Here is a 12,966-nt window from a genome sequence, read left to right as displayed (position 1 = left end):
GTGTGGTATTATCTGTTGAAGATATTTCATAGCTTTATCAATAGTACTAGGGAGAAATGTTCACTTGTTTAAATATCCATTTTGTAAGACAAATAATAATGTGATTGAATGCATGAAAGAAAATGAAATGAAAAAAAATTTTTTTAATTATAAAAAAAATAAATAAAAAACTTGAGCCTCTAAACATGTATGTATTGGGTCTAGGAGATGCTGTGGAAGTTGAGACAGCTGGATTCTACATGGTTAAATCTGCAGTTCTAGTCCTGGGCTTCATGGCTTAAAAATCATTCTGGTACATGTGCTTACATGACGAAAATTCTAATAGACTAAAGAAGGGATTGTGGTATGGACATATCCCCAGGAGGTGATTTATCACTCTCCCTTTCTCTCTTTCCAGTGAGCACATACAACCTACAGCAAACATGTAAAAAAACTGTACTCATGGGGCTAGATGGTGGCACAGTGGTGGTGTAGCCTTCTGTGACACTGGACCACGTGGGAAGGCTCCCCCATAGGTAGAGGTCTTCCCAGAGACCCCTGGACAGATTATGTCCAGAGACCTCCCTGGATATGTCAGACATGTGTTGCTCATGATCTGGGGCTGGCTAGGCTAGGCATTAGGGCCTTGTTGGGGGTGCCTATCTCTGTCTCCCTCTGCCCATCTCACTAATGGAAAGCAGGTATAAATTAAACTTTTTGTAAAAAGGAAAAAAGTTATGTATTTCAGTTTATCACAACTACTTTTTTGTCAAAAGATGAAGTTACAGAAAATGCTGAATGGCAGCACTCTTCAAAAATAAAACCTGAGGAAATGGTACCAAATTTCCCACATCATTCAAACATTAAATCCTATTCGTAGTCAAATGAAATGGTCTGTATCTGAGAAATGTCTCCATTAAACCAACTTTTGGTAATGTCTTTAATGAAGTAGAAATTGAAATACAGCTTGCTCTCTCTCTCACACCAAAAACCTAGAACAGGTAGCAATTTTTAGCCACTGATTAATGTTCATCAATAAAATATTAATAATGACTACTGGTTCCCAGCAGTTAGCGTAATGGCTATGTCGCTGAACTCCCACGTAGTCGACCGCGGTTCGCGTCCTGGACCTGGTGGCTTAAAACTCACGCTGGGCGCGTGTGCATGCGTGCCCAAGATCCTGAGAGAATGGAGGAGAAGGGATTGCGGCGTGACCATCCCCCCGGGGGGGTGATTTCTTGTTTTCTGTCTCTATGTCTGTCTCTGTCTGTCTGGCGCGCGCACACTCCCTATAGCAAAAACCTCTCCAAAAAAAAAAAAAATGACTGCTATATAAACCACACACTCTCTAGAATGGCATGGTCCAGCAGAATTTTCTGTGATGATGGGAATGTTCTACATCCTCTGCTTTCCAACAGAGTAAGTAGTAGCCTCTAGCAACATATGACTTTTGGGCACTTGAAGTATTGCTAGTGGGATTAAGGAAGCATATTTTAAATTTTATTTCATCTTAATTAATTTAAATAACTGCATGTGGCTAATGACCACCGTAATGGACAGTACAGTTCTAGAATATCCTAAGAGAAGAAACACACACACAAACATGTTTCAGTTAATAGCTAACTTGCATTTATTAAAAACTGAAGATTACAGAAAAGCATAAGATTGGCTTAATTAGACAAGCTTAATTAACTTACCTTTGACTAATAAATGAAAATATTTAATAACACAAAAGGAATTCTGAGAATAGGGTCTATTTCAACCTTCAAAATTAAAAACAATAGCAGCTAAGACATTTACTAAAGGAGAGCAACCAGATGGCCCTCTAGTGGCAAGAGAAGAAGTTGCTATTAAAAGCTGAATAGCTCCTGTATCTACACATAAAACTTCTCACGATTCTTTTATAAAAATATCATTTTAAAAGGTTCCAAATCAATATGTAAGGAAAATAAAATGTACCTTTTGTCAACAAAAATTAGACCTAATATTCACTTACTATGAAGGCTAATCTTTCTAGAATTCTGACCTCTCCAGAACAGAAACATTTTACTAATAAGATGTGAGAAATTGGAGCTTACAGAAAACAAAAGTTGGTAAAACCCTAACTAAACTGGGAGCAAAAGAAAAGAACAATGCTTCTCGGCTGATAAATGTTCCGGCATGAAGCATGGAACCTGCTGATTCAGAAGTAGTAGTAAGCAACAGTGGGTTTATAAAAACTCAAGGTACATTAGAAGAAAAAATAAAAATATTACAAGAGCTTCTAATAACCAAAACAACATATTTAATTCTAATATTCAGCTTCAAAAAAGATAGCAGTGCCACACTGCCAGTTTTAATTAGTTTAACTACTAAGCTACTTTCAAGTACAAAGGAACTCAAAATAGAAAGGACCTGTCACAGCCACTATTATTCCCTCACAGGTTCAGGAAAATGGGCCTTATATACACTGCAATAAGTACAGAATGTACAGAAGACAGTTATATATATATACAAAAGTGCATTAATATAGTAATACATTTAGCAGGAATACAGGAAAACAAATCCTGGTTAACAATCTGATACATTATAGTATTTAGGACTACTTGATTCTCCAAATCAGTCAACTTCCTACTTGCTTTGGTTATGATATTGATGCTACATAACTAATCATTGAAACTAGAAAACATCCCCCCAAAAAGCCTCATAAACAATTTGAAATGTCTGACCACCAATGAAATGCTTTACACATACTTGTAGTTTACCGTGAATAGCTTTTGACAACGGTCCTATTAAATTTCCCAACACAAAGATTTAGAATGGATAATACTTATCTCTAAATTAGAATACTCAAATATGAAATGAAACTGATCCACTACAGGAACAGAAATTACCTGCTCCATTCCTAAAAGCCTCAGCTAGATAGCCTAACCCCAAAGTCTCAATTTAAATCCCATAGGTCAACTAGTTCAAGAGCAAGCAGCTCCACAAAACAAGCCAAGGCTTCAGGCCACTGTTCCTTAGAACAATTGAGAATATGTTAATTTGTCATCTATACATATTAGTTCTACAACTACCTTTACATAGTGAACATGTATATGCATCATTAAAGCAATTCTCCCTTTTTTTCACCCCCACCCCTCACCACAAAAATGAACATCAATTCCCACAGGTTCCGTTGACCACAAGATAAAATAAAGTGACAATAAAGAAAATGCACTACATACTGAGTTCAAAGAAGACTAAACCAGTTTTTCAGAATTTAGTATGAATGTCAAATTAAAATTTAATGTACCAGTATATAATCTAGATTAAAACACTAAGTAACCTTAATTTAAATAATCAGTGGAGGGGGAGCTGAAAACAATTTCAATACTAGAAAAAATATGAAAATAGTTTGAGTGAGTTGTCTCAGATCTTCAGCTATACCATGCAACTTCCTTACTCTTAATAGCCAGTTAGAAAAATTTCCAAAGTTCTTTCTAATTCTTTTGGGTAAGTAAATTACTTTCCAAAGAAATAAGACTTAAGCATTCCAAGGAATTATGTTCCAAATACTAAGCTGACAGAGATGCCTGGTTTGAAATACTTCTTAGATGTATCTCTTCCACTTAGCATTATTTTATTTTTAAGATAAAATTTATTTTGCTTTATCAGACTTAAAACTAATCCAAAGTCATCACATGTATTCAAATACTGATTTCCTAATTAACAGTCCTTTCCAGGATTCAATATACCTCCAGTTTAGACATGTTAGTGCACTCAACATCAACATAATCATTTGAGTGCAACTGAGAATTTTCCTATCAATTGTTCCAAGCTATAAACTGACTTTAAGTAGCCCCCACCAATTCCAAAGAAACATCTTTCTTGAAGACAGAAGCACTGTAAGATCATTTGTTAAAGGAAAGGGAGGAGAGTGTTCTAACTATTACATAAATGTGTTTATATAATAATTCTTAAAGTTAACAAGAGAATCAACTTTCTATATAATCTCCATTTTGAAGTGTTTTTGTCTCTACCTTGAAAATCATCTTTCCAGGTATTAAAAGTTATCAGGGTTAAAAGAAGTATCCTGGCCTATGACCTTTTGGGGGATGGGGGAAGTACATTAAAGCCATACTGTAGATAACTTTCAAAGTTCTTCAATGACCTAGCAAGGCCAAAAACAAAGTTATGCAAATGAAGCTTAAGATCTGAAGGGTTCTGTTTTGTTTTACACTTAATTACCATTGATTGGTTCAACTTAATGGCTTTGCTTACTGATAGCCAAAAACATGGACATTATATAAAACAAGTTACTACATTTAGATTATTTTTGAGTTGGGAAAAGCCTGATATTGACAAAAAGTACAAGAGTTCACCACCTTTAAGGCACATGAGGCTATGCAGAGTAAGCCACAAACAAAAAGTCTCCACTAGAGAACTTGGAAACAAACAAGACTTCTACACTGGTTGTAAACTAATATTTTTGGCTTAAATATGAAGATATTTGATAAATTTTATCATTTTTTAAAGCTCATCAGACTGGATAATTTCTACAATAGTTAAAATTTATCCTTTTGAGGAAGAAGATTTAGCACTTTTAAAAATTAAATTAAATAAGATGTCCACTCAATCTATAATGAGTCATTTTAGAAGTCAGTTGAAGGGATTAATTCAGCAATAACTAGTTAATTCAAGGGATGGAAAAATTGGATAAAACTGCCACAGCCTTAAAAAAATTAGACTAGTTTCATAGAAAAAGAAAATGTGTTAGTTTACTCTAAGTTCTTGTTGGGACAGAATGAACTAGTCCTTTATGCCCCACTACATATTATTAGTACACTGCCTTCCTTTAATTCAGTTATAAAACTGTAGAAAAATGTATGTTGTTTCATTTAAGTCAAGGTTTGTACTTTGAAAAGCTGCAATAGGGACTAGCATGTTACTACAAGACCTCTAAGAAAATGTTTCCAGATAAATCTGTGGGGCTTCATCATACCTGCCCACAATAACAAAGTTTATTTTTAAAGGGAAGACATACTGCTGCACTGTCAGGTCTCTAACAGATAAGGACCGACACTGGAACAAGTCAGTCTTACTTTTAAATTACACAGTTGGTTAGGGTTTATACTTTAAAAAAAATATGGAGTTGGATTTGTTTTAAATTGAAATCAGAGATTTAATAGATTGAATAAATTATTACTTTTTCCAAGACAGAGAAGATACAAATTTGAATTATCTGCATAAGGCATTAAAAGAGAAAAAAATGTATAGCACATTCACAAAGACAAATGAACATTTCGTTTATGTCTTTTCTGCTGGTTTCTTTTGGGGATGGGCTAGAGAAAGATTTTCCAATCTCCCTCTTGAATCATTCGCAAACCCGAGTTGTTTAATTTTTCTTTTAATTGAAGGAAATCTTTCCAATTGGCTCCAAACCAACTTTGTAGGCTATCTCTAATTTATAGTACTGTAAAGACAGTACATCCAGGGACCAGCAGTTGGCGTAATGACTATGTCACTGGACTCCCACGTAGTCGACTATGGTTCGAGTCCCGGACCCTGTGGATTAAACTCATGCAGAAGGGATTGCAGTGTGGTCATCCCCCCTGGGGGGGGAAGTGATTTCTTACTTTCTGTCTCTTTGTCTCTCTGTCTTTCTGGCACGCTCACGTGCCCAATAGCAAAAACCTCCCCCCCCCAAAAAATAAAAAGACAGTACATCCAGATTTATGAAATATTTATGACACACTTATATAAACACTCAAACCTTTACAAACTTTAAAGATTGGCTTTGTGGCACTTTGGTAAACTTGTTTAATAGTGACATAAGTTAAATCTAAGGTGGTACGACTATGTGACTAGGAATTGATTTTAGTAAATAGTTTCTAAGTATTTGACAGACACATGCTGCTCTATGGTCACTAAAAGTGGACCATTTCCTTGGAGTGCATGTAAGAAGAACTGGCAATCATTCTGTGGGATCTTGCTTTAGCAAAGGGCAGGTAGCGATTCAGATATATCTGCTCTTCTCTCCATGTGCTCCTCCTCTGCTTGGTAGGAAAAAAAAAGGTGTATTCTTTCTGCCTGCCTTCCTTGGAGTACCCTGGGGCCTACCTTCAGGTTCTTTGTGCCTTCTAAGGTGATTAGGGGCACCAAAGAGGGAGTGGGAGAAGTCAGGACTACCCAATTGAAAACCATAGACTCATCTATGGTTTCATTCTGAGTAAAACTTCAAATTATGACTTTAGTAGTTTTCAAAGGGTTACGACCACAACACAAACTTCAGCAAATCTGCAATGTATCAATTTTTATGCTCGATTTCAATTCCCTAACTTTCGAGGAACTGAAATGAATCAGAATTTCTAACCTCATGGCTGTAAGCAAAATTTAAGCCTTTATATCAACTAAAGAACTTAGGTTGTTAAATCTTTTTCTTAAATGAACTACTTGATAAAACAAAAAGTTAAAAGAAATTCTATTAACCTATGGACTCTAGACTTTAAAAAAATATTGATTACCACTCTTCCTATAGAATCATAATCACCTCTCAAATGTTATCCATAATTAATAGAAAATTCAGAAAGTCAGTAGCAGCTTGATTGTCAGTAGTATCAGTCTCCAAATTACCCCTGTGAGTGTTCAAAGACATGTGGTAGAAAAGGAATCATACTACTTCCAACATTTATGATCACAAACTGTCTATAAAAACATTTAAAGAAATTAATGATTTCACACTGAAAATCAGACTTCTATTAAAAGCCAACAAGATAAGGTGTTTTCTTACATCTCATGGCTCTGTTTTACTTCTAGCAATTTATAAAGAAGTTTCACCAGTTAATTTTGAACATTAACCTGTTCACATGCCAGAAGCTGTTATAGCAAATATTTAGTAATATTTAGAGCTGTGCTGGAAAAAAAGACCTACGAAAAGAATATGAGAGAGACTGATGTTCTGCATTTCAGACAATTTTACAGCCTAAAATTTCAGAAAGCAATGGAAAATCGCAATTTGTTGTTTTGTCTAATTGCTTTCCCTGTTTGAATATTAATATAGCATCAAGTCTAAAATTCAGGTACTAATAACATGAGTTCCTCAGTAGTCATCACTTACAGAAAGGACTCTCAATTTACATAAAGTGAAAAACAGAAACAAACTTAAGAGAAAAAAGATTAGGGCCTGTTCTTCAACTTTTGAATTACTTGTGAATAAAAACATAACTAAACTTAATGAAGGCACTATTGTAAACAGCAATCCACACCTTGTCCAACTCCACACCTCAAAAAAGATTTCCACCAGGAGCTGAGAATTATGCTATGGCCCTTTAGAAAAAGTAAACTAAGAAATCGTAACATCAAGAAGGGAACTGAATTATGATCTCTACACATGTACATATACTGACATAATAAACTACTTGTCAGCAGTACCTTGAAATCTTCTAAACTATAAAAGTACTAGTCTTTGAAAAAGTCCACATAACCACCATAAGTTTAAATAGTTAAAACATTTACCTAAACCAGTGGTTCTTAGACTAGAGTGTGCATCAGAATAACCTCACACTCCTTAGTTAAAACACAATGCCAGGCCCCTCCCCCAGTTTCTGATTCGCTAGGTCTAGGGTGGAGCCCAATGGATGCATGTCTAACACCCCCCCTCCCCCAATCTAAAGCTGCAGGTCTTGGAACCACACACTGAGAACCACTGGCCTAAATTATTAATGGTACATCAGCACAGGCCTAACCAAAATTTTGGTCAAGATGCATGTAAACCAATAAAGATAGAATACTTTAGTGCTTAGAAAGGACACTGATAAATTCACCCTTATTACATCAAAACATCAACATCGCCTTCATGGTCTTCCTCAGTCACTTTCAAGGACAGCACCTCTTCATTCAGGAAGAGCCCGCTGAGCCTCTCCTTCCGTGCCTGCCTTTGCTCTTTCAGCTGCCTCTTGCGGAAGGCCTTCTGCTGCAACTTTCGTTGCTTAGATCGCTTCTGTTAAAATAAAAATTTTACATCAGTAAGATTTAGTTCTTGGCATATCCACCCAGGTGTTTTTATGGATCAAATTCTCTATCTTCCAAATTTTAAAAGATGTTCAACTCCTCTGCAGTATGGTCCTTATTCTGGTAAATGAGCCATTGGCTTAGACTTGAAAATGATTCTTCAAGATTCTATTTTTTGGTATTTAACCAGTGCCTCTTCTGACTCTTCTGACTAGAAGGGTTGGAACTTGATCATTTTGACTAGCTATGTATGGATAACCAGTCATTTTAAAGCCTTCTTTTATAAGACAATCAAATTAAGATACATTGGTGTCAATGCTGAATACAAACACAGAGTACATTGCCCAGACTGCTAATGCTTATGATTTTCAGGTGTTTTTTATCTAAAAGCACTAGCAATTTTACAATGGCTGGGAAAGAATCATGGGTTTTTTTTTCATTATTATGCTAATACCACAAAAGCCTATGAGAAACCCAGTGAGGATTACTCTAGTTTCTGTCACTGGTGAACTAATGTCCAAAAGGAATGACCCTATATCTATAGAAAATCCCTTGGTAGCCAACAAAGCTAGCTATGTCTCTACTATTTTGCTAAGGAACCAGGGAAGGAATTGTTGTATATCTTCTAGTTACCACTGGGTTCTCAAAGAGTTAGAGATTTTCTGATTATCCCTGAATTAACTCTAGACTCTTGTCATTGCAAGGAACCAAATTCCCCTACTATGCTGCAGAACCATTCTCTACACACTTACATCTTCTTTTAAAAAAGTGCTCAACAATATTATATAGAATTTTTCAACTGCAGAAAGAATAGACAGAAATTACAGAAATTACAGAAAGCGTTATTACAGTTTTAAATTAGTTAAGAAGAAAATTTCAGGATTAAAACATTAAGAGAACATTCAACATGCACAAAAGACATACACAACACTCTTAGGAGCTAATAGACAGCAACATCAGCAACATAGTGAGATTCGCTCAGTAGTGAGTTATTGTTGTATATCTTCTAGTTACCACTGGGTTCTCAAAGAGTTAGAGATTTTCTGATTATCCCTGAATTAACTCTAGACTCTTGTCATTGCAAGGAACCAAATTCCCCTACTATGCTGCAGAACCATTCTCTACACACTTACATCTTCTTTTAAAAAAGTGCTCAACAATATTATATAGAATTTTTCAACTGCAGAAAGAATAGACAGAAATTACAGAAATTACAGAAAGCGTTATTACAGTTTTAAATTAGTTAAGAAGAAAATTTCAGGATTAAAACATTAAGAGAACATTCAACATGCACAAAAGACATACACAACACTCTTAGGAGCTAATAGACAGCAACATCAGCAACATAGTGAGATTCGCTCAGTAGTGAGTTGCAGTCAATATTGCAATCTTGAGAATCATTATTTTTGTCAATTTATCTTACTTAAAACAGACACAAGAATCAGAGAAAATTGAATGCAATATGGTTGTGGGTCAAAACAGTAATTCAAAGCACTCAGCCTAGAGGGCTTTGTTCAACAGCAGAGCATTCTGCTTTTTCAATTAATACCAAAACCCACAGGCAGCTAATAGATCATTTTAACTCTTCAAGAAATTTATATGAAGGAGTACTAATGTTAATATTGAGAGGTAAAGTTTTGTATTGATTAGACGTTTTACTTTTGAATCCCGAATCCGCTCTGCTGCACTTGCAGACAGGTTGCTGTCACTGTGTGCTCGACTCATGTTGGCACTGGAGTTTGAAGCAGAGTTTCCAACACTGGACCCACTGCTGCTTGCAGAACTGACCATGCTGGCACTGCTGCTGCTGGCACTGGCGCTGGCACCGCTCACTCCACTGGTGCTTGCACAACTAAAGTTGCTTCTCTTCCAGGCCTCTCTTGTAGGCCGTTGGCGAGGGCTATGCTCCTTGATATAGTTTCTGACCTTGGGACACATAGACAAAAAATGGTTAGTGTTGTACATTGCGGGTCTACCCATGGCACTGTGGAGGAAAAAGAAAAATCACATTGCACTTAATCAAAAAGATTGTTGAAAACACTGCAGACATATAAATAAGGTAGAAGAACAAAAGGAATCTGAAAATTTAGAAACAAGAACCAGGAAAAACTGTCCAAAATTCTTTAGAAAATATATTATAAAGCTTCCTTTAAAACACATAAAGTATAATCAGTAAATGGAAGGCTACTGGCCTTCAGAATTTAGGATTGTAGGAAAGTAACACAAAATAGAAACTAACAACAAAAGAAAATATTGGGTCAAGGGAAAAGTCATGATGCATTTTTGCATAGAAAAACAGAAAAATAGTCATGACTTTCCTGATGACCTAATAGATGAGATTAGGCATTTGTTAAAAGTCTCCTCTTAAAAAAAAAAAAAAAGTCTCCTCTTAAGATGATTTAAGCACATTGATGATTTCATCTGAGATTAGGGTGTTTTCTACACCTTAGTGAGGGACCCACAGTACCTGTCTTCAAATGCAAGACACTGATTTACCACACTAATGAAAAATGGGCTGGAATGCAAAAAAATATGGTATATCTGTTGGGAAGAAATACTGAAATAAAATACATTTTCATAAATAATGATAAACGTAAAACAAACCAAACGTAGAATATAAGAACTTAAGTATTCATCTGGCCATGTACCAGAGAAAAAGAAAGCAGCAAAGACTGCATTTAGAATATTCAAGATAAGTGTACTTCAGAATGAGAGAGAGAAAATTCAATGGGTTTTACCCTTTCTGAGCTCAATTAATCCATAAAACTACTCAATTCCCTCAGCTCAGATGTCCAACCAAGTATGGCTCTCACTAATGGACATTTTGATCATTGATCAGTCTCCTGTAAACTGAACTGGAGTAAGTTTAGAGCAGCTGACTGCTTGGCACAGCTGGACCATATGATGCTAGATCCATATTGAAGATTGTGGGTTTGGTTCCCTTGTAGACCTGTCAATTTGGGGACACGTGCTTACGATCCTGGCTGGCTGGGAGGGTGGGAAGGTTGTGGCATGAGACCCTGTTGAGGCTGCTTGTCTTTCTCTGTCTAGTTGTCTATCACTCACTCTTGTGAAACAAACACAACTTTAAGACAAAAAGACACCAACTGGTTAAAAAAGAATAAGTCTATACTTTAGACTAATCATCCCTTAAGTGGGGACATTAACTTTCAAAATCTACACCATAAAAGAGCAAGTTTTAGATCCATACTGATCCTAAAAAGGTTCTGCCAAGTGAGATGTAGTATAAAACCTTATTATTTTTTAAGGTTTTTTGCCCAAAGAGTGCATGTACTTTCCGGGCAGAGGCAGGGGAGGAATGGCCATGCCAAATTTGGGGTATGCATGCACATGTGCCCCACGTGTTTTTCAGGCTGCCAAGTGCAGGAATAGAACCGTGGAGTCAGCCATGTGGGATCCAGTGCCTTAATCACCACGCCACCTGCTGACCCATAATAAAACCTCTTAAAATCAAATGTTCTCAAATATTACCATCATCTTTTCTAACATTACATTTCATAGCACTGCTTTTGACCTTAATCATCTATGTATGTACATATGATTATTCAAGTCCATATTTTATAAAATGGTGGTATTTTCAGTAGTAATAAAATCTGTATTTTCTTTACATACCTGCTTCAGTTTTTCATCTGTGAGACAGTTAAGTTCAATAATAAACTCACTGTCTGTTGGGGATATCTGAGCAGAAGGATCAATGATTTTAATAATATCAAGTTGCTCCCGTAGACCCATCTCAGTACTGACTTTACGACTCAGATACTCAATATATTCCACCTATGTGATTAAAAAAAAAATGACAAGCAAAATTAATGCTAGAACCCTGAATCTTTTAGCATGTCAATTACAATGTGTTTTACATACCAGAAGCACTTAATAAATTGTATCTGCTCCCCCAAAAAGTTAGCTAAATCTCACTCATATTTACTATGCATTCCCTTTTATTCAGTAGCTTTAACAATAAGTTTAGACAATAAACTGAGCTTCACATAATCTCCAAAGACAGGCTTTTAATTAAGAATGTCCAGATCTTTACCTGTTCATCATTTGTCATTGCGCTCCAAGGAAGTTCATCTAAATTCCGATGCTTGTTCTTCTTTTTAGGAAGAAGGCAAGGTGAACTGGGAATGCTGGGTATGACGTCAGAAAGTACATCACTTCCACTGGCAATATCACTGCCTGGTAACTTTGTAAAAATAAGAGGGTGGCAGGAAAGGAAAACAACATTGAAAAAATTGTCTTAAATACCGTAACAGACTTGACACTTTGACTAAAAATGACTAATGGCAAATACAAAGACAGAGGACATTAATTCTGATCCATGATTATTTCACATGAAGCAGTAACATCAATATGCTTTGTATATGATGGAGATGTCAAAAAGTTGGGACCAGCAGTTAGCGTAATGGCTGTGTTGCTAGACTCCCATGTAGTTGACCATGGTTCGAGTCCCGGATGCAGTGGCTTAAACTCATGCTGGGTGCGTGTGCATGCGTGCCCAAGATCCCGAGAGGAGAATGGAGGAGAAGGGATTGCGGCATGGCCATCCCCTCTGGGGCGGGGGGGTGTGTGTGTGTGATTTCTCGCTTTCTATCTCTCTGTCTCTCTCTGGTGAGCACACGCGCCCAATAAGAAAAAACCTCTCCAAAAAAGAAAAAAAAAGTTCATGAAAAATGTGGGTTCTAAAAAAATAGGCAAAAATTTCCAAAAACTTTTTGCACCAAAGTAAACCTGTACTTGATATGAACTACAATAGCTATGGGGGATTCAAGAGAGTCATGGTCCGGGACCAGCAGTTAGCATAATGTTGTCAACAGCGGTTTGCGCCCCGGACCCGGTGGCTTAAAACTCACACCAGGCGCGTGTGCATGCGTGCCCAAGATCCCAAGAGGAGAACGGAGGAGAAGGGACTGTGGCATGGTCATCCTCCCTGGGGGGTGATTTCTCACTTTCTGTCTCTCTGTCTGTCTCTTGTCTGTCTGGCAAGCACACGCCCCC

At 36.6% G+C, this 12,966-nt stretch overlaps 1 protein-coding gene across 1 annotated transcript in view; it reads right to left on the bottom strand.

Annotated features, from left to right (window-relative positions):
* Window positions 1-5,666: 5,666 nt before the first annotated feature.
* The window catches only part of FAM199X (family with sequence similarity 199, X-linked), a 24,253-nt gene continuing 16,953 nt past the window's right edge, over window positions 5,667-12,966 (bottom strand). The window contains exons 3-6 of the mRNA XM_027768625.1: window positions 12,005-12,154; window positions 11,584-11,745; window positions 9,610-9,876; window positions 5,667-7,939 (exon numbers count right to left, since the gene is read on the bottom strand). Of these exons, the coding sequence (XP_027624426.1) occupies window positions 7,769-7,939; window positions 9,610-9,876; window positions 11,584-11,745; window positions 12,005-12,154 (750 nt within the window). The 3' untranslated portion in view covers window positions 5,667-7,768. The remainder of the gene's footprint in view (window positions 7,940-9,609; window positions 9,877-11,583; window positions 11,746-12,004; window positions 12,155-12,966) is intronic.

This window comes from Tupaia chinensis, unplaced genomic scaffold (assembly GCF_000334495.1).
Source record: "Tupaia chinensis unplaced genomic scaffold, TupChi_1.0 Scaffold147010_1, whole genome shotgun sequence".
Lineage (NCBI taxonomy): Eukaryota > Metazoa > Chordata > Mammalia > Scandentia > Tupaiidae > Tupaia > Tupaia belangeri.
Note: the sequence above shows the minus strand (reverse complement) of the source record. Positions and strands in the feature narration are given on the sequence as shown.